The sequence below is a fragment of the Podarcis cretensis genome, assembly GCF_951804945.1.
Source record: "Podarcis cretensis genome assembly, chromosome: 12".
NCBI lineage: Eukaryota > Metazoa > Chordata > Lepidosauria > Squamata > Lacertidae > Podarcis > Podarcis cretensis.
Window position 1 is genome coordinate 2,638,669 of NC_137181.1, and position 20,565 is coordinate 2,659,233.

The 20,565-nt window shown below is 50.5% G+C and overlaps 1 protein-coding gene across 1 annotated transcript; it reads right to left on the reverse strand.

The window, feature by feature from the left end:
• Positions 1-1,392: 1,392 nt before the first annotated feature.
• LOC307199163 (zinc finger protein 783-like) lies at positions 1,393-20,452 on the reverse strand. Its single transcript, XM_079946872.1, has 6 exons — positions 20,308-20,452; positions 11,250-11,648; positions 8,335-8,461; positions 7,281-7,385; positions 5,260-5,373; positions 1,393-3,520 (listed from the first exon to the last, which is right to left on the reverse strand). The coding sequence occupies exons 1-6, from the start codon at positions 20,329-20,331 to the stop codon at positions 2,601-2,603; spliced, it is 1,689 nt and encodes a 562-aa protein (XP_079802998.1). The 5' UTR covers positions 20,332-20,452; the 3' UTR covers positions 1,393-2,600.
• Positions 20,453-20,565: the final 113 nt, after the last annotated feature.

Below are 20,565 nucleotides of genomic sequence, written 5' to 3' on the forward strand. Positions count from 1 at the left end.
TTCTGAATAATGCTTTTTATAGAGTGCCAGGCACAGGGGGTGAGTTGCCGATCAGAAGGTCGGCAGTTCGAATCCCCGCGACGGGGTGAGCTCCCGTTGCTCGGTCCCTGCTCCTGCCCACCTAGCAGTTCGAGAGCACGTCAAAGTGCAAGTAGATAAATAGGTATCGCCGACCTTCTGATTGGCAAGTCCTAGGCTCTGTGGTTTAACCCACAGCGCCACCCGCGTCCCTATCGCCCAGCCCTAGTTCCTGCCAAAAAGCCCCCCCCCCAAAAAAAAAAACCCTGCAAAAATGTTAACAACACTAAAGCAGCATCTTTGACTTACAAGGGGAGCGATGATTTCATTTGTGAGCAGCGGGAGACAAGCAGCCTCCCAAAAGTGCATTTGTAACACAGAGAATAAGAATATAAGAAGATGCATCTTGGAAGAGCATGACATGTCTGGGACCTTCTGGCTGGGGCTGATGGGAGGTGTAGTCCTAAACATCTGGAGGGCACCAGATTGCCATGGCACCCTTAGTTGGATGAACTCACCCACTGTGCCTGGCACCCCATCGCGGGGATTCGAACCGCCGACCTTCTGATCGGCAAGCCCAAGAGGCTCAGTGGTTTAGACCCAAGCTGTTTGCATTTGCATTCTTTTGAATTTGCATCATTGTATTTCGACGTTATCTGTTTATTCTTGGGAGCCTTTTTGGTTGAAAGGCAGGATATAAATAAACGGGAACATAAACTAACACAACCTTTCATGTATGATGGACTCCCACACTGCTAAAGGTAAAGGTAAAGGGACCCCTGACCATTAGGACCAGTCGTGGCCGACTCTGGGGTTGCGGCGCTCATCTCGCTTTATTGGCCGAGGGAGCCGGCGTACAGCTTCTGGGTCATGTGGCCAGCATGACTAAGCCGCTTCTGGCGAACCAGAGCAGCGCACGGAAACGCCGTTTACCTTCCCGCCAGAGCGGTACCTATTTATCTACTTGCACTTTGACGTGCTTTCGAACTGCTAGGTTGGCAGGAGCAGGGACCGAGCAACAGGAGCTCACCCTATCACAGGGATTCGAACCACCAACCTTCTGATCGGCAAGTCCTAGGCTCTGTGGTTTAACCCACAGCGCCACCCGCGTCCCTCCGCACTGCTAGCGTGATGTTGAAAAGCACCCCAGTTACCTGTACGAGACCAGCCTACTCTTACCTTGGCCTCCCGCCTCAGACCCTATTTGAGGCCTCCTATGCATGCCAGGAGCTCAGAATTAATGCTGTATCTGCAGCCTCGCTGCCGGCACTTGGAACTGCCGACACAAGACCCTCCGAGGATAAAATTCACCTGTGCCTAACCTGCTTTGGCAAGGCTTCATTTCCCGCAGCTACCCAGAGACGAGAGGGGGAGCGGAAGAGAGACACACTGTATTGACATATTTTGCAAAAGAAGGTGTTACAAAAAACCCCAAGAAAACGCAGCCACAGACAAAACACCCGACGTCACACGGAGGAATAGCTGGCTTGTTACAGTCACCTCAGCTGACATTTAGCTTAACGACACTGAAATTCATATATATATATGTATATATATAATTCAACCAATATTTACAAAGATGCCTTCTGTAAAAAATATAATAATAATAATAATAATAATAATAATAATAATAATAATAATAATAATATAACAGCAATATAACAGCAAGACAACAGGGGACGGCAGTTCTCCAGATACCTTTGGGGTGAGAGAGGAAGAACTGGGAGACAGTTATGGGACAGGCGGCAAGTCCTGCGGGAACTTCATACGGCAAAACAACAGTACATGAGCTCTTGGTGTTGGGTTATAACAACCAGAATCCTGGTCGAAGCTGCTCTTGACTCGTACAAACAGCCTTGGAGTGTGGCCAGATGCAGTTTGAGAAATTAAAACAAAGACAACCTCAAAAACCCACACACCTTTACTGACAACAATTAACTGGGAAAGGATGCTTTCAACTGGGCTCCACGAAGGTGCTTAATGGGGCAGGGTGCCCAATGGGGAGTAGGTTAGGGGAGCAGGCAGGAAGCTCGCCCCTAGGCTATTCGATGAAGTGTGGCCTGGCCTCCGGCGGGTCCACCTTCCCGGCTCCGGAAGCTCATCGTGTGGTGTGTGCGAGAGAGAGAGGGAGGGAGGAAGAACACAAACATCAGCCTCAAGGAGGGCTCACACAGTGACGAGACGGAAGAATGTCTTTGAGATTCTGGGTCCCTGTGGGCAAGGAGGGAGAAGCGGTGAATACTCAGCTGCCTCATCTTCACAGGAAAAACCGCAGAGAGCCAGTTCTCCACGAACGGCGGCAGGGCGGCAGGAAAGACTGCCTAAATGCCATTATCTGTGACCCACCCAGGCGGAAGCAGGGCTCGGAGTACGATGTCTCGGCCTTGCGCTCACCCCCGGCACAGCGCAGGAAGGGTAAGCGATGCTCTGATGGTCCACGAGAGGGAGCCCCTCCGCCATGTCCCGGCATGCCCTGGGACACTTGGGGGGCAAACCGGGAGGGAGGGGGGCAGCTGTTCTTCAGCATGCAGGGCACGGCTGATGCCGGCCAGAAGCAGAGGGCTTTGGGGACGGGGCCGTCGCTAGGGTTGCTCTTGCTTCAAGGCCACCAGGCCGGCCTGCGCCCCCAGCCCCAGGTGGTGTGCCGCGGGGTTGCGGGTGTGGATTTTCTGGTGGCAGTTCAGGGACTCCTTGTAGCGGAAGTTCTTCCCGCAGGTGGCGCACTGGTAGGGCGTCTCCCCGGTGTGGACGCGCCAGTGCTTGAGGAGGTGGTCCCGGCGGATGAAGCTCTTCCCACACTCAGTGCACTGGTAGGGCCTCTCGCCCGTGTGGATGCGCTGGTGCCGGACGGCCTTGGAGAGGTCCCGGAAGTCCTTGCCGCAGTAGGTGCATGTCAGCGGCCCGTCGCCCTTCCCTGTGTGCAGCTTCTGGTGGAGAAGAAGGCTCACCTCCAGTTTGAAGCTCTCCTTGCACTGGGTGCATGTGTAGGGACGCTCCACCATGTGGTTCCCGGGGCGCTTCCCAGTGCTGGGCTTGAGGGCGGGGCTCCTCTGGGGTTCAGGGCGTTTCGGGGGCTTGGGGCGCGCCGGTGTCGGGGCCCTCTGGAGAGGTAAGGGGCTCGGCTTCAGCTTCAGGCCCCCCCCTCCTCCTCCTCCTCCGGGGTCCATCGCCGGATAGCTCCCTCCTCCGTCGTGGGTCTTCTGGTGAGTGGTGAAGAGCTGCTTGTCCAGGAAGCCCTCCCCACACTCGCAGCAGATGTAGGGCCCAGTGTGGGCCTCGGCCTCCAGCGCAGAGGAGGGGTCCTCTTTCCTCGACTCAGCCACGCAGCGAGACGACCGCCTCAGGCTGCTCCCCGGGGGCTTCCTTGCAGGCGCCACCGAAATGGGGTGGCTCTCGCAGAGCAGTTCCTCGCCCGGGCCCTGGAAGACTTCCGTCCACTTCCGGGGGAACATGCCGGGGAGCTCCAAGCTTTCGGGGTCTTCTTCCAGGAGCTGCGGAGCACCTGACCAAAGAGGGGAGAGAGGCAGGGTGTTGGCATATGAAATCAGACAGGCGTCCCCTTGGTTGAATCAACGAACATAGGTAACAGTATCTTTCTGAGCACAATTCAAAGTGTTGGTGCTGACCTTTAAAGCCCTAAACGGCCTCGGTCCAGTATACCTGAAGGAGCATCTCCACCCCCTTCGTTCTGCCCGGACACTGAGGTCCAGCGCCGAGGGCCTTCTGGCAGTTCCCTCCCTGCGAGAAGCCAAGTTACAGGGAACCAGGCAGAGGGCCTTCTCGGTGGTGGCACCCTCCCACCAGATGTGAAAGAGAACAACAACTACAGACTTTTAGAAGACATCTGAAGGCAGCCCTTTTTAGGGAAGCTTTTAATGTTTAATAGGTTATTGTATTTTAGTGTTCTGTTGGAAGCCGCCCAGAGTGGCTGGGGAAACCCAGCCAGATGGGCAGGGTATAAATAATAAATTATTATTATCATTATTAAAATCACAGATCACGCTCCAGTAGAAGTTGCCCTTAAAATGGGAGAAGGAACCCAAACCACCCCTTCATGGTCCTTCAGTCCCATCCCAACCGCAAATAAACAGACTAGTGAGAGTCTCACAAAAACTCTCCAAAAGCTACTTTGAAGAAAATGATGCAGACAATATAACCCCCCCCCCTCCTATGGGACGCAATGAGAGCATCCCTTAAAAAACAAACCTCATCAAAAATTAGCAAAATGAAATCAGACAGGGAAGCGCAATTTTGATATTTCATCTCCCACTGGAAATGTTTCTGATTCGTCAAGAGCTTCTAGAGGATTAATTTGATTTGGTGCTTGGACATTTCGTCTGTCTTTATTTTTATGATTTTACAATTTAATGATGTTTCAAGCTGCAAGGGGGGGGGTTATTTTGTTTGTTATCATGCTACGTAGTTTTGTGATTTATAGTGTAAACCACCCTGTGATCTTCAGATGAAGGGAGATATAACAACAACAACAACCATGGATAGTGAAACACGAAGGTGCCAACCGTCAAGGGCACTTCCAAAGGAATGCACTTGTCAGAGGGTTAACTGTTTATTGCCAAAGAAACCCGCTCCTATGAGAAATGGCCAGTTCTCCACCAATCACCCCTAGCCTTGCCAACAACAACAAAATAATAATAATAATTTATTATTTATACCCTGCCCATACGGCTGGGTTTCCCCAGCCACTCTGGGAGGCTCCTGACAGATTAAAAACAGCACAGACAGCTCTGAATAACTTAAGCACATACAGTGGTGCCTCGCAAGACGAAAAGAATCCGTTCCGCGAGTCTCTTCGTCTAGCGGTTTTTTCGTCTTGCGAAGCAAGCCCATTGACGGCTTAGCGGATTAGTGCTATTAGCGGCTTTTAGCGGCTTATCGGCTTAGCGGATAAGCGGCTTGAAAAAAGGGGGGGAGGGGAAAAAACCCGCAGGAACTCGCAATACATTTTCGTCTTGCGAAGCAAGCCCATAGGAAATTCATTTCGCGAAGCACCTCCAAAACGGAAAACTCTTTCGTCTAGCGAGTTTTCCGTCTTGCGAGGCATTCGTCTTGCGGGCCACCACTGTAAGCCCAAGTCTCCTGAGCAGCCCCATTCCACTAGTCAAAGATTCTGGGCTCTGCACGGCCCCCTCCTTCCCTGGCAACGTTCTCCTTCCCCTCCCACTTCCTCCCAGCCTTGTGCAGCAGGGAGAGGATCCCCCACCTTAGACCGCTCCAACTTACTCATGGCGGGATCCCCGGGGAGTTCGCTCTCCTCCAAGTCGCCCATGCTTTTGACCAGGGACATTTCCTCCGGCTCCATCCAGGAGCTGTCGTTGAGGGCGGAAATCGGAGAGCCTGTTTCAGAGAGGAGGGAATAAGGTACAGCAGCCATTCACCACCAGCGACATATTTAGGACAGGTCTGCAAAAGGCCACCTGAGCCGAGATGATGCAAGGACAAGCTACACCGTCCACCCCCTCCTCTCTAGAACTGATGCTCAGCCTCCTCCTCTCAGCCTCCTCCACTGATTCAAGGGTTGTGTGTATTCAGCAAATCCATACAAGCACAGGACCATGTTGCTCTGAGCATAGAATACCATCATTTGAGAACTTCCACTTTCTTTGGGACAGGGGAGCGTGAGGAGGAAAACACCCAGAGAGTTCATAGTCCTAATGACTGTAAACAGTGACTTGAAAGTGTGTGGCCAGCAAGACATTTGGTGTAAGCTGCTCTTTTGGTAAAGGGACCCCTGGCCATGAGGTCCAGTCGTGGCCGACTCTGGGGTTGCGGCGCTCATCTCGCTTTATTGGCCAGGGATTTGAACCCTGGTCTCGCAGGTCATAGGCCAGGACTGTAACCACTGAACGACACTGGCTTTCACACGCACAGAGAACGCTTTATTCCAGTCCATGGACCCAAAATACACAGTACAAACACTGGGTTTTGCTATATACACAACCAACAGTATAATTTAAGGTAAAGGGACCCCTGACCGATAGGTCCAGTTGTGACCAACTCTGGGGTTCTGGCGCTCATCTCGCTTTACTGGCCGAGGGAGCCGGCGTACAGCTTCCGGGTCATGTGGCCAGCATGACTAAGCCGCTTCTGGCGAACCAGAGCAGCGCACAGAAACGCCATTTACCTTCCCGGAGTGGTACCTATTTATCTACTTGCACTTTGATGTGCTTCCGAACTGCTAGGATGGCAGGAGCAGGGATAATATTAATAATAATAATTTATTATTTATACCCCGCCCATCTGGCTGAGTTGCCCCGAGAAACGGGAGCCCACCCCATCGCGGGGTTCGAACCGCTGACCTTCTGATCGGCAAGCCCTAGGCTCTGTGGTTTAACCCACAGCGCCACCCGCATCCCCGCTCTTTTGGTAGATTTAATATAATTTGGTATGTCTTCTGATTGGCAAGTAAACTGATACTTATTTCTTTACAGTAACAGGATATTCTTACGATACTTGGAACCAAAGGGTCTGTTGGTTGTGTGGGAGGGAGAGATTTAGTTTTCGTTCAGTTAGTTAGTTCATTTGTTAGAGTGGTCCTGGGTTTGGTTGCTGAACGAGAAGCATAACAGTGCAATGCAACTGTATAGGCATACAGTCATACCTCAGTTACAGATGCTTCGGGTGGCGTGATTTCGGGTTGTGCACCGTGCCAAACCTGGAAGTACCAGAACTGGTTACTCCCGGGTTTCGGCACCTGTGCATGTGCAGAAGCACTAAATCGTGCTTTGCGCATGCACAGAAGCACTGAATTGCGACCTGCGCATGCACACATGCGGCGCTGCAGGTTGCGAACGCTGCGGGTTGCGAATGTACTTCCCACATGGATCACCCGAGCGGTCCACTGTACTTTATTCAACGGATGACTTCCTCTGCTTATCTATTTACTTGTTTTCGAAAACCAAATAAAAATTATTTCAAAAGAAAAGAAGAAAAGTGTGGGGCCAGTTTGTGGTGGAGTTACGAAAGCAGGAACGTGCCGTGAGGGCGAAGTAACACCTGCTTCATCTGTGGCAACTGAGCTGGGTGGAAGAATTCAACTTCAGAATTCAAGGAACGTAACTCTCACAAAGCCAACACCATGTGGGAAGAGCAACAGTTCTGAAGTATCCTTGATCAGGTTTTCAGAGCTTTTTGCTGTTTGCCTCAAGCTGTAAATTGTCCCCTTCAGCATCAGGGGTGGACCTGAGCTGCTCTCCCTGCACAGCACAGACAGGGGTGGGAGGGTTGCCAACTCTGCCACTCACCCAGGGTGGTCTCCTTCAGGGCTTCTCTTTCCTCGACATCCCCCCGACCAGCGACATCTGCTTGCTCGATCCGAGAGAGCAGATCAGGTTTGGAGATGGCAGTGTCTGTGCGTGGCAGGGGAAAAAAACTTATTAGCAGTATCAAGTCTCTCATTTGCTCCAGAGCCTCCCTTTTATTTAAATTTCCCTTGGGAATGACGCAGGGACAGGGCGGTGGTGCTCTGGGAATCCCATGAACATACTCAACGACTGGTATGTAAACTTGCAGGGAATCCTAAGGGTCATCTAGTCCACTCCCTATAATGCAGGAATCAAAGCTAAACAATCCCTGACAGATGGCCCTCCAACCTCTGTTTGGAAACCTCCAAGGAAGGAGACTCCACCAACTTCCCAGATAGTCTGTTCCACCGTAGAACAGCTCTAATCTTTGGAATCTCCTTTCTTAGTTTTTTTTATCCATTGGTTCAGATCCTACCCCCTGGAGCAGCAGAAAACAAGCTGTGTATTCCATGTGAAAGTCCTCAGTCTCCTCTTATCCAGGCTAAACATATCAACTCCCTCAACTGCCCTTCATAAGGCTTGGTTTCCAGGTCGCCCTCCTCTGCACATGTTCCAATGATCCTCCTACCTGAAGGAATTTCCTGGCAGGACAGACTGGCCAATGACCAGCTGAGCTCTGGGCATTCTCGTGCTGCACAGAGCTTGGCTAACCTGCAGACCTGATAAGGAACTCTTTGCTGGGTCCATATAACCCCTCAGCAGACCACCTGTTTGCCTGCAGAAGGTCCAACTTCTGGCATCTCCGGGTAGGACTTGAGAACAACCCTGGAGAGCTCCCACGAGCCAGAACAGGCAATACTGTGTAAGATGAACCCATGGCCTGAATCAGCATCTAGCAGTTTCCTATAACTGGTGCACCTGATCTGCACCTGCATCACTCTGAAGCCTGGTCAGATGTCGGCTGAGAATTGATGCCGTGTGCACTTAGAAGGCCCTGGGCCATGATGGATGAAGGCTCAGGTGCACAGAGAGCTCTGCCTGGACCCTTCCTTACCCATAGAGACCACGGCCTTGTAGTTGCATTTCATGATGTGCCGGTAGAGGTCCTTCTGCCCTTCATCCAAGCTGCGCCACTCTTGCTCGGAGAAACTGCAGGAGGCTTCGTCAAACAGCAAAGGGACCTGCAATCGTGTCAAAGAGAGGGAGAAGTCACTTCCTCTTAGGTGGAGCAGCTGCCGTGAATGCAAAAATGTCCCAGGTTCAGTCCTTGCCTGAAACCATAGAGAGTCTCTGCCTGTCAGTGCAGACAGTACTGAACTAGATAGACCAACGGACTTGGTATAAGGCAGTTTCCTGTGTTTCTAATCCTCTGCCAGGTCCCCTGATGTAAATCTCAGAACCTGGTCATATATTTAGCTTCCAACCATTTTTACACATTTTACGGGCAACTGAAATTACAGATGATGATGATGATGATGATGATAATAAATGTTATTTATACCCCACCATCCATGACCAGAGACGGGCTCAGGGCAGCTAACACCAATAAAATAAAATCACAGTAAAAACATAATGGGGGGGAGAGAGAGGGAGGGGGGAACCCAATTTAAAATACAGGTTAAAATGCAATTTAAAATGCAGCCTCATTTTAAAATAGCTGATAAATCAAGACCATAAGGGGAGGGAAACATAAGGGTCAGACCAAGTCCAGACCAAAAGCCAAGTGGAACAGCTCTGTCTTGCAGGCCTTGCAGAAAGATGTCAAGTACCGCAGGGCCCTAGTCTCTTGTGACAGAGCGTTCCACCACGTCGGGGCCAGTGCTGAAAAGGCCCTGGCCCTAGTTGAGAACAATCTAACCTCCTTGAGGCTCGGGACCACCACAGTGTTGTTGTTTGTGGACCTTAAGGTCCTCCGCGGGGTATACCAGGAAAGACAGTCCCGTAGGTACGAGGGTCCTAGGCCGTATAGAGCTTTAAAGGTCAAACCCAGCACCTTAAACCTGACCCTGTACTCCACCGGGAGCCAGTGCAGTTGGTAAAGCACTGGATGAATGTGATCCTGCGGCAAGGACCCCGTAAGGAGCCTCGCCGCCACATTCTGCACCCGCTGGAGTTTCTGGGTCAGCTTCAAGGGCAGCCCCATGTAGAGCGAGTTACAATAATCAAGCCTGGAGGTAACCTTTCCCCAACCACCCCTGACTCCTTCCTTCCTTCCTTTGACTTCTTCCAAGTCAGCTGGTGTCAATTCTACCGACTTTTTGATGCCAATTGAAAACAACTTTTTCTTCTCAGAAGCTGCTAATTGATTATTTGAGTTCAAACTTCTCGTGTTGCTGCTTTTACTGCGATTTTGCACTGCAAGGAACTACGTTAACCCAGGAAGCAATACTGTAAGGAGAACCCATATTTTAAAACAAAACAAAACCTTCAAACACCTGGCCCAGCACCATGTGCTCACTTTGGCCAACTAGGTGCCTGTGGGAAACTCTCGCTTCCTGTGGTTTCTAGTCTTCAGAAACACTGCTGCCTCAAATTGTGGCGCCTCCTCCTCTATAAATTTGTCTTCTAAAGCCATCCAAGTTGGGGCCATCACTGCCTCCTACAGGAAGGAATCCCATAGTTTAAATATGTGCTGTGTGAATGACTTTCTTTTATCTGAATCTTCCCACATTCAGCTTCTGTAGTGATGTTGGGAAATCTTAGCAAGTTAAAACTTTGGCTCACGCCAAGGAAGAGCATTGTGGGAGAGCCAAACACTGGAGAATTCTGGGAATGTGTATCTGCTTCTTTAGTTGCCGACTTTCTGTCTCAAAGAATGTGAATAAGTTATCTTTTCCATTTGGAGGAAGGAGGTTCCTAGCTGATTTCTAGTCCTGACACCTGGCTATCTTAGATGCCGCTTCGGTCATCAAGCCAACTCACAACTCAAAGAATCTGGCTCTGGGAATGCTTCTAATCTTCAAGGCCTTTTGATAAACAGGATTCAGCTGTCGAGGCTCCTAAGAAGCCTGAGTTATTGTTCTTCTATCTAACCATTAATTAGCGAACTGCTAATTAAAGAACTGATTGGCTTTTGAGTTTTGAATCCACGTGGGTTCAAAGGGGATAAAACCTTAGGAAACCCACCTGCAATTCGCAGCCCGCCTCACCTAACCTACTTTGCCATGTGAGACCACTGTCATGCAGAGAGGGCTTGCCCTGATGCCGGGAGGGTGTTTTGAACTGTTCTGTTTCACACTTTCGTTCTCATTGTGAGTATGTTTTGTAGCAAGTGATATTAAGCAATGTTTTTATTTTTTGTTTGGGATTTGTAAGAGATGTGCCAACTTTTATGTTTGAATAATCTTGTTTTTTAAGAAATCCTGGGAAAATGACTTTTTCCTGTTTTTGTCTTTTGTGCCTTTCTGCCGGGGAAGCTAACCCTGACCACTTAGTCGCCTACCAGAGCCTGTTGGATTTCTGTCTGTGCCACGGTAAAGTGACACAGGGTGGGGCAGCCCGGTAACGCTGAAGAGTAATCTCCTTCCGTAGGTTACTTTTTGGGGCTGTTCTGAAATAAGGAAGTGGTGGCAGCATACTACTGTTTCTGGTTTTTTTGTGTGTTCTGAAAAAGCTTCTGCGCACCCCTCTCTCTCTCAGCCGGGTCTTGCTGGACTTGGAGGGCAGGTGGGGAATGCTACAGCTTCACTGAATGCCCAAGAGAGTTCCGGTGTTAGGAGGGAGGGAGAAAACCACGCCATCCTACAGATAGCAAGGATTGCTAGAATACTATGAATACTAGAATAATATGTCAGGAGTGCTCTGATGGTGTTTCCTGCTTGGCAGGGGGTTGGACTCGATGGCCCTTGTGGTCTCTTCCAACTCTAGGATTCTATGATACTGCCTGCAAAGCAGTAATTTGTGGATATGAGAAATCCCACCTCTCTTACGTGGCCAGGCACAGCCCCTGACCCTGCCCACCCTGCTTACCTTGGGGGTTTCCCCCCTGGATCCTGGGGGCAGACGGAGGATCCAGAAGTTGCGGTTCTTGAGCAGGTTCTCCATGTTCTCCAGCCTCCTCTGGAGCTGCCCGTACTCTTGAATGAGGGTCCCCAGGGCAGCCCACTTGCTCTCCAGCTGGTTCCCGAATTCGACGGCGGTCTTTTCGCAGCCGTCCAGCTTTGTCTCGGCCATCCCCATCCTCCCCTCCAGGCTCATGAGCTGCGCTGCGTAAGAGTCCACTTTGCTCTCCACCGCTTGGATTTCAGCCACGACCGTCAGGGAGAGCTCAGCCGCTTCGGGGAGCACGTCCCCCATGGGCGTCTGCTCGGGGGCGCTGAGGGGCTGGGCAGCAGCCATGGGCTGGGGCTCCACCTCCCACTGAAGAGCCTATTGGAGGGGGGAGACATGCAAACCATGTTATGTTCCTGGGTGGTCTGGAACAGAGCAATGTTCTACAGCCACTGTCTCTGGCCGTTCCTCTTGAGGAAGGAGGAGGTAAATTCTGTGCCAAAAAAAAGGTCAGAACGTGGACGTATTTGCATATTCTGCATACTTCCACTCCTGGTAGACATTCAGGAGGGACCTGCTGCCACTGACCGCCCACTTGAGTTCAGGAAGGCTTTCCCTGCCCACTTTTGGCATCTAATTGCCTTCAGTTCATCATCTTCATTTTATCCCGAAAGCATGAGGATTGGGATCTTGGGGAGAATGAATTCTGCACCAGATGCCAAATAGTCAAAATGCCAGCAGTCACCGAGCAACAAAACAACCAATGAACTGTGTACTGCAGGTGGAGATAAATGGAGAGGGATCCTTATGAGAGAGAAACCATGGCTACTATTACCTGGTCTGAGTAGTACACTCTGTGTTATACGGAAACAAGAAATGACCTGGATCCTTTTCCAGGTGGCTTACAAGTTTCAGAGCTGCTGACCACTGCTCCATCTCTAATAAATTCTTCACTCATCAGTTATGCTGCATTTCTCTGCTTAAACACCAGCCCTTCTCTAACCATGTGATATTCCTAACCGTAATATTTACTTCTCCGTATCCTTAGCATCTCCTTCATGGATCACTGCCATGATCCATGATAATGAGGGTGAAAGAGGAGAGAGCAAAATATGGTCTGAAGCTCAACATCAAAAAAACGAAGATCATGGCCACTGGTCCCATCACCTCCTGGCAAATAGAAGGGGAAGAAATGGAGGCAGTGAGAGACTTTACTTTCTTGGGCTCCATGATCACTGCAGATGGTGACAGTAGCCACGAAATTAAAAGACGCCTACTTCTTGGGAGGAAGGCGATGGCAAACCTAGACAGCGTCTTAAAAAGCAGAGACATCACCTTGTCAACAAAGGTCCGTATAGTAAAAGCTATGGTTTTCCCAATAGTGATGTATGGAAGTGAAAGCTGGACTATAAAGAAGGTTGATCGCCGAAGAATTGATGCTTTTGAATTCTGGTGCTAGAGGAGACTCTTGAGAGTCCCATGGACTGCAAGAAGATCCAACCTCTCCATTCTGAAGGAAATCAGCCCTGAGTGCTCACTGGAAGGACAGATCCTGAAGCTGAGACTCCAATACTTTGGCCACCTCATGAGAAGAGAAGACTCCCTGGAAAAGACCCTGATGTTGGGAAAGATGGAGGGCACAAGGAGAAGGGGGCGACAGAGGACGAGATGGTTGGATAGTGTTCTCGAAGCTACCAGCATGAGTTTGACTAAACTGCGGGAGGCAGTGGAAGACAGGAGTGCCTGGTGTGCTCTGGTCCATGGGGTCACAAAGAGTCGGAAACGACTAAACAACAACAACAACAAATCCTTAGCATTCGTATGATGCTTGGTTCAGGTTTACATGTGTCCTTTCTACAATCAGCACTTGCTTTTTGTGGGACTGGGACAGCTCTGGGTTTACACCAGGGGTGGGGCACTGGTTCTGGCACTGGTTCTGATCCTTCCTCCTTGGATGGGACAACTTGGACATGTGATCCAATGATCCTACCACTACTGTATCTAGTTGATCATTCAAGCACAAGTCCTTTCTATCAGCCACCAACCGGAATGCTTCATTAAGCTACTACCTATTGCAACTCCAGGAGGAAACCTTTGAAGCTGCAGTGGGCCTGGAACAGCTCTGTGCACTGGAAAAGGCAGCATGAAAAGGACAAACAGCGCTGAGGTTCATCGTGGAGGAGAATAAGAGACAGAACGTTCTGCATCCAGATGCAGTTCACCTCCTCAAGGAGTACAGAGAACATTTGCAGACATCTTGCTTCCAGGAGTACAAGGCAGAACAAAGTCCAAGGAAGGCAAAAGCAACAGAGATGAAGGGGTGGCTTCCATGTGCAAATTTTGCAAGACACGGTGCCTCCCTTCAGAATGACAACGGCAATTTATGGAAACCTACAAGACTTTTATCTCAGCACCGATCATTTAGGACACAGCAGTTCAGCCTGCCGTGTGATAGCTGAATTTCACATAATCAGTTCATAAACCCCCTTCCAAAAGGGAGTGTAACACAGCACTCAGGCAATCTGTGGAACTCTGTACTGCAGGATGAGAGGTTTGCCCAGAGTATAAATGCAACTTGTAAGTGCAGACACCTCTTTTTCCAAGAGCAGAAGCCCCAGCAGCTCCTTTGTATGAAACTCTCATGGAAAGCTGGGACAGGCCTTCAATGGCATTGCTTTAGGGGGAATCCCATCTAATGGAGGTGACTCACCAAGCCACAAGCTGACTTCAATTTTGGGCCAAGCCTTTGATGTCTCCTCTTCTGCCCCTGCCCCCACCCCCACGAATCCCCATGGTCCAATGAGGTATATTAAATTTACAAAGAAAGAGCACATAGGGAGGATCAATTCACAGATACGGAAGATTAATGACCCAGCCAGAATGAGTCATGCCTTACTTGTGTACAGACTAGACTTATTGCCCTACAGGGTTTTTGGTTGGGGGGGGGTGCTAGCCTTTTCGCTATCACTGGCCCACTGGCCATGCTGACTGGAGCTGGTGAGAATGGACAATTCAAAGCTTGAGGAAAGCTTGGCTTGGGTACTGCAATGCAGTCCAGGGTGTAGCAGCTCAGGGATTGAATGGAAGAAGCCAACCACTTCGCTGGTTCCCAGCTGGTTTCCAGGCCCAATTTAAAGCGCTGGTTTGGACCTTGAAAGTTCTTAACATGCCCAGGACATCTCAAGCACTGCCTGCTCCCACAGAGGCCTGCCACAGTGTCAGCTCCTCTTCTGAAAGTCTGAAGTACAGTGGGTGGGTAACACAAGATCTCTGCGGTGGCACTAAAAATGTGGCACTCTATCCCTAAAGATGTTTGCCTCACTCCTTCCTTCTTGACCGCTAGAGGCGAGCCCAAGGTGGTCCTTAGAGGGATTTGGCATGCTTTGCCAGTGTTGAATGATAACTGGATGCTGCTTCCATTAAATCTATTGTTCGCTGTACTTCTTTTACTGATTGATTGATTTATAGCCCATCTTTTTCCCCAAGAAGCTCAAGGTGGCATACATAGTTTTACCTACCCCCCTCCATTTAATCCCCACAACAGCCCTGTGCGGTAGGTTAGGCTGAGGGGCAGTGACTGGTCCCCAAGGTCACACCCAGTGAGCTTCATGGTCAAGTGGGGATTTGAACCCTGGTCTCTTCCCAGATCCTAGTTCGACACTTAAACCACGACACAACACTGGCTCTCTTAAGTTTGGATGGTTTATCCATGATTTGTGGTGGGTTCTGTTGCCGTTGCTTATTGTGCAAGCTGCCTTAAAGGTAAAGGTAAAGGTACCCCTGCCCGTACGGGCCAGTCTTGACAGACTCTGGGGTTGTGCGCCCATCTCACTTAAGAGGCCAGGGGCCAGCGCTGTCCGGAGACACTTCCGGGTCACGTGGCCAGCGTGACATCGCTGCTCTGGCCAGAGCCAGAGCCGCACACGGAAACGCTGTTTACCTTCCCGCTGGTAAGCGGTCCCTATTTATCTACTTGCACCCGGAGGTGCTTTCGAACTGCTAGGTTGGCAGGCGCTGGGACCGAGCAGCGGGAGCGCACCCCGCCGCAGGGGCTTAGAGACCTTAAATCAAAGGCAGTCAAAAAATGTTTTAGTAAAAAGAGCAAAATAAGTGATCTGTATCAAATTACTGAGGGATGCTCTCTTGCTTAAGAGCAGAGGAAGGACCTTGTGGGACCACCTTGTCTCAGCAAGCGAGAAATGGCAAAGGAAAAAAGGAGGCCCCATCAATATCAGGAAGCGAGCAAGTCACTAGGGCAAGAGGGTCCATTGCACAAGCAATTCCCAAAATGTCTTTGGAAAATAAGCAGCATTTTGTTCTTTTTAAAAAAAGGTTTATAAGAATTCTACAGGACAGAGTCCTCTCTGGGTGGATTACAAAATTAAAAAAACAAATACAGATTTCACAGCAAAGCAGCAATCACCGCAAATATAAAAAGTATGTATTCAACCCAGCATAAAATAGTCAAACCATTTAAAACCAACAGATTCTAAAACAACAAAGACATAAAAATCATCCTAGATAGAAGCCATCTGGGTCTTCCAAGCTTTTTTTGAACAGTTATCTCTGATCATGCATCCATCCATCTGCTGTGGAAGGAGACCCAGGGACCACCACCGAGAAGGCCCTAGTTAGGGGCAGACAAGCAGGGTCTCCAAAGCTGATCTTGAGATATGGGCTGGTTCATGTGGGTGATGATGGCGTATGAATTTCTAGGATCAGAACACACCACCACCACCACCCTCCAAGATTACAGGGGAAGACTTGACAAGCTTTCTTCCGTGATATTTTACAGTTTAGTCCATCTGAAAGATAGTATTCTCCTGTATGAACGTGCCCAGGCTTTGAGATCTTTGTGGGGAGGCCCTTTTCTCAGTACTGGAAAAGGGCCTTCTCAGTGGCTGCCCCCAGACTTTGGAACTCCCTTCCTAAAGAAGGAAGACCGGTTCCCTCCCTTCACCAGAAGGTGAAGACTGTTTTATTCCGACCAGCTTCTGGGAACTGTTGTTGGTTTTTAAAACAAGGAAATGGCTTTTAATAGTGATGTTCCTCTTTATTATCTGGACTTTTCTATATTGCTTTTCTATTACTTTTAAATTACAGTCATACCTTGGAAGTCGAACAGAATCCGTTCCAGAAGTCTGTTCAACTTCCAAAACCAAAGTGCAGCTTCCGATTGGCTGCAGGAAGCTCCTGCAGAAAATCGGAAGCCGCGGAAGCTCTGTCGGATGTTCAGCTTCCAAAAATAGTTCACAAACCGGAACAGTCACTTCCAGGTTTGCAGCATTCAGGAGCCAAAACGTTTGAGAACTAAGCTGTTCGAAAACCAAGAGACGACTGTTTTATCTTTTATATGTTTTTCACTTTTTTAATTTCTGTGCTGTTCTGGTCTGGGGAAAAGGAGGGATATAAATAAATATAACAGCAACAACACTTTAAACAATGCAGTCCAAATCTCTGCTGCCAAAAAACCTTGTAATTAAGGAACATGAAACCATTTCCAGAGACCTTTGAATGTGCGCAAGACTTGGGACTGAACCACCTGTGCAGACTTGCAGCACTATGCATCACGCCTTTATGCTAGGAGCAAAGGAACGCATCAGTTATTCCTCGATGACAGCATCACCACATCTTTAGGCTCTAGGGCATGGATTGAAGGCACATGATGCAGCAACCTTGCAGATGTGAAACAGAGCCGGCTCTAAGCACTGCCTGAATGGGAGATTATCTGGAAGCTCTCAGTTATGAAACGATGAACTTGTGGAAGAAATGTTAAGAATCAAAATATACCCCTTGTAACTCATTCATCTTCTTCCTTTGTTATTTCTTAACACACTGCCATATATACTGTATTTTGCTTTGTACAAATACCTCTTTTTTGTATTGTTTCTTGTTGTTCTTAATTAAAAATATATTATTAAAAAAGAAGACGGAGCAAACATAATTCACCCTGATCCTTGCTGCACCTCCTGGGTCCATTCTACCCTCCAAAGCTCCATAACAAGGTCCTAGCTGAAAATTAACTAGCATCACAACTATCTGTCCTTAAAAACCGCCCCTCTCCCTCTTTCCATGGGGGGGGGGTGTCGGGAGCAGGCAGGCTGCATAATAAACACAGCACCCCTTCCATGCTAAATTGGGCTCCATGCTCCTGCCTCTCTCTGCCCTGAAAGCCTCTCTCCAAAAGGCAGCAAGAGCCCTATTTGCAGAGGCCAGAAACAATTTGGGGATGGGTTAATGCAGGGGAAGAGATGACAGCTACCTGATTTGCTTTCATTGATGGGAGGAATTGCAGTATTTTTTGCTCTATAAGACTCACTTTTTCCCTCCTAAAAAGTAAGGGGAAATGTGTGTGCGTCTTAATGAGCGAATGCAGGCTGCGCAGCTATCCCAGAAGCCAGAACAGCAAGAGGGATTGCTGCTTTCACTGCGCAGCGATCCCTCTTCCTGTTCTGGCTTCTGAGATTCAGAATATTTTTTTTCTTGTTTTCCTCCTCCAAAAACTAGGTGCGTCTTGTGGTCTGGTGCGTCTTATAGAGCGAAAAATACGGTAACTGCCTCAGCCCTAGGGATGCAAGACACTTCCTCCACGGAGGAGTCCCTATCAGATCTGGGGGCACCTGTTTTCCTAAGCGGGAGAGGAAAAGTTAGCCTCCGTTGCTGCTGTCCCTGTCAACAATCCCCAGCCCAAAATAAACTACACATCCGTTTTGGGGCCTAATCCTTAGCTTCAAGAGGTAGTTGTAACATATATTTGTTTTCCTCCCTCTCCAGCATCATCATATCCTGGCAGCGTTTGCTTCTCCCCTCTCAGATCCAGCCCCCCCCCCAAATTAACCCCTATAAAAAAACTCCCCCGCATCCATTTTGGGGGCTGATCCGTAGCTTCAGTAGGTAGCTTTGACATGTATTTGTTTCCCTCTCTCTCCAGTATCACCACCATCTCCTGACAGCCTTTTCTTCTCCCCTCTCAGATCCTCCCCAAATGAACGTCCCTTTAAAAAAAACTGCACTCTACAACTGTTTTGGGGCCTGATCTGCAGCTCCAGCGAGCGGTTTTGACATATGTGTGTGTGCATCTCTCTCCCTGAGCATCACCCTCATTTCTGGGCAGCCTTTGCCCCTTCCCCCCTCCCCAAAAAAGCACCCCCCCAAAAAAACCCCAACCCCTCCATCTCACACCTGTTTGGCGGGCCTAAGCTGCAGGTCCAGAAGCTGCTTCTGACATGTGTATGTTTTCATCTCTCTCCCTGAGAATCATCATCATCTGGCAGCCTTTGCCCCTTCCCCCCTCCCCAAAAAAGCACCCCCCTCAAAAAAAAAACCCCAACCCCTCCATCTCACACCCGTTTTGGGGGCCTAAGCTGCAAGTCCAGAAGCTGCTTCTGACATGTGTATGTTTCATCTCTCTCCCTGAGCATCACCCTCATCTCCTGGCAGCCTTTGCCCCTTCCCTTCCCCCCCAACCCCCCCCCAAAAAACCCTCCATCTCACACCCGTTTTGGGGGCCTAAGCTGCAGGTCCAGGAGTTGATTCTGACATGGGTATCTTCTCATGTCTCTCTCTCTGAGCATCAGCATTATCTCCTGGCAGCCTTTGCCCCTTCCCCCCTCCCCAAAAAAGCACCCCCCAAAAAAAACCCCAACCCCTCCATCTCACACCCATTTTGGGGGCCTAAGCTGCAGGTCCAGAAGCTGCTTCTGACATGTGTATGTTTTCATCTCTCTCCCTGAGCATCACCCTCATTTCTGGGCAGCCTTTGCCCCTTCCCCCCTCCCCAAAAAATCACCCCCCCCAAAAACCCCAACCCCTCCATCTCACACCCGTTTTGGGGGCCTAAGCTGCAAGTCCAGAAGCTGCTTCTGACACGTGTATGTTTTCATCTCTCTCCCTGAGAATCATCATCATCTGGCAGCCTTTGCCCCTTCCCCCCTCCCCAAAAAAGCACCCCCCCCAAAAAAACCCCCAACCCCTCCATCTCACACCTGTTTGGCGGGCCTAAGCTGCAGGTCCAGAAGCTGCTTCTGACATGTGTATGTTTTCATCTCTCTCCCTGAGAATCATCATCATCTGGCAGCCTTTGCCCCTTCCCCCCTCCCCAAAAAAGCACCCCCCAAAAAAAACCCAACCCCTCCATCTCACACCCGTTTTGGGGGCCTAAGCTGCAAGTCCAGAAGCTGCTTCTGACATGTGTATGTTTCATCTCTCTCCCTGAGCATCACCCTCATCTCCTGGCAGCCTTTGCCCCTTCCCTTCCCCCCCAACCCCCCCCCCCAAAAAAAAACCCTCCATCTCACACCCGTTTTGGGGGCCTAAGCCGCAGGTCCAGGAGTTGATTCTGACATGGGTATCTTCTCATGTCTCTCTCTCTGAGCATCAGCATTATCTCCTGGCAGCCTTTGCCCCTTCCCCCCTCCCCAAAACAGCACCCCCCCAAAAAAAACCCCAACCCCTCCATCTCACACCTGTTTGGCGGGCCTAAGCTGCAGGTCCAGGAGTTGATTCTGACATGGGTATCTTCTCATGTCTCTCTCTCTGAGCATCATCATCATCTCCTGGCAGCCTATACCCCTTCCCTCCCAGATCACCCCCCAAAAGACCAACCCCCCCCAGAAAAGCCCCCCACCCTTTTGGGACCCTGACCTGCATCTCCAGGAGGTGGTTTTTGACATGTACGTGTCTTCCTCTCCCCCCCCCCCTCTCCAGCTTCAGCATCCTCAGCCCCTGACAGCACTTTGCCTCCCCCTCCCCACACCACAAAACACCGCCGCCCCCCCCCCCGACCCACAACTGCAGCAGCCACAAGAGCCCCCCCTCTCCAGCCAATTGGGGGGGGGTCTCCAAAGGAAGGGGTCCCTCCGCAGGCCCTCCCCACGGCATCCATTCCCCCCCCCCTTCACCACCCATGACAACCTCCCTCAGCAGCAGACTCCATTTTGGGAGCCCCCCCCCCTTCATCTCCCCCCCCCCTCCGCCCAACCGTCACCTCTCCCCCCCCCCGCCCCCCCCCCCCCGTTCCAGGTCCCTCCTCGCTCACCTGGGCGGGGCTCCACTCGGCCATGGCCCGGCGCTGTCGTCGCCGCCGCCGCCGCCGCTTCTGAGGGGCGAGGAGGGCCGGGAGAGCGAGAGGGAGGAGCGGGGCGGGCAAGACGGACGGCGGCGCCGGGGAAGCTCCAGGAAGCGGAGCGAGCGCAGGGAGAGAGCGCCGCCCAGGGGCGGAGGAGGAGGAGGAGAAGGCAGATGCCGCAGCGACACCTGGCGGCCGGAGGCCGTGGGCGACGCTGCGGGCAGGGAG

Bases quoted from the DNA above. Each gene is read 5' to 3' on its own strand.
- LOC307199163 (XM_079946872.1), bottom strand. From the start codon at position 20,331: ATGGCCGAGTGGAGCCCCGCCCAG. The intron at 11,649-20,307 runs GTGAGCGAGGAG...CCCCTCCAATAG, and splicing joins CCGAGTGGAGCCCCGCCCAG to GCTCTTCAGTGGGAGGTGGA. The intron at 7,386-8,334 runs GTAAGGAAGGGT...TGCCACGCACAG, and splicing joins CAAGGCCGTGGTCTCTATGG to ACACTGCCATCTCCAAACCT.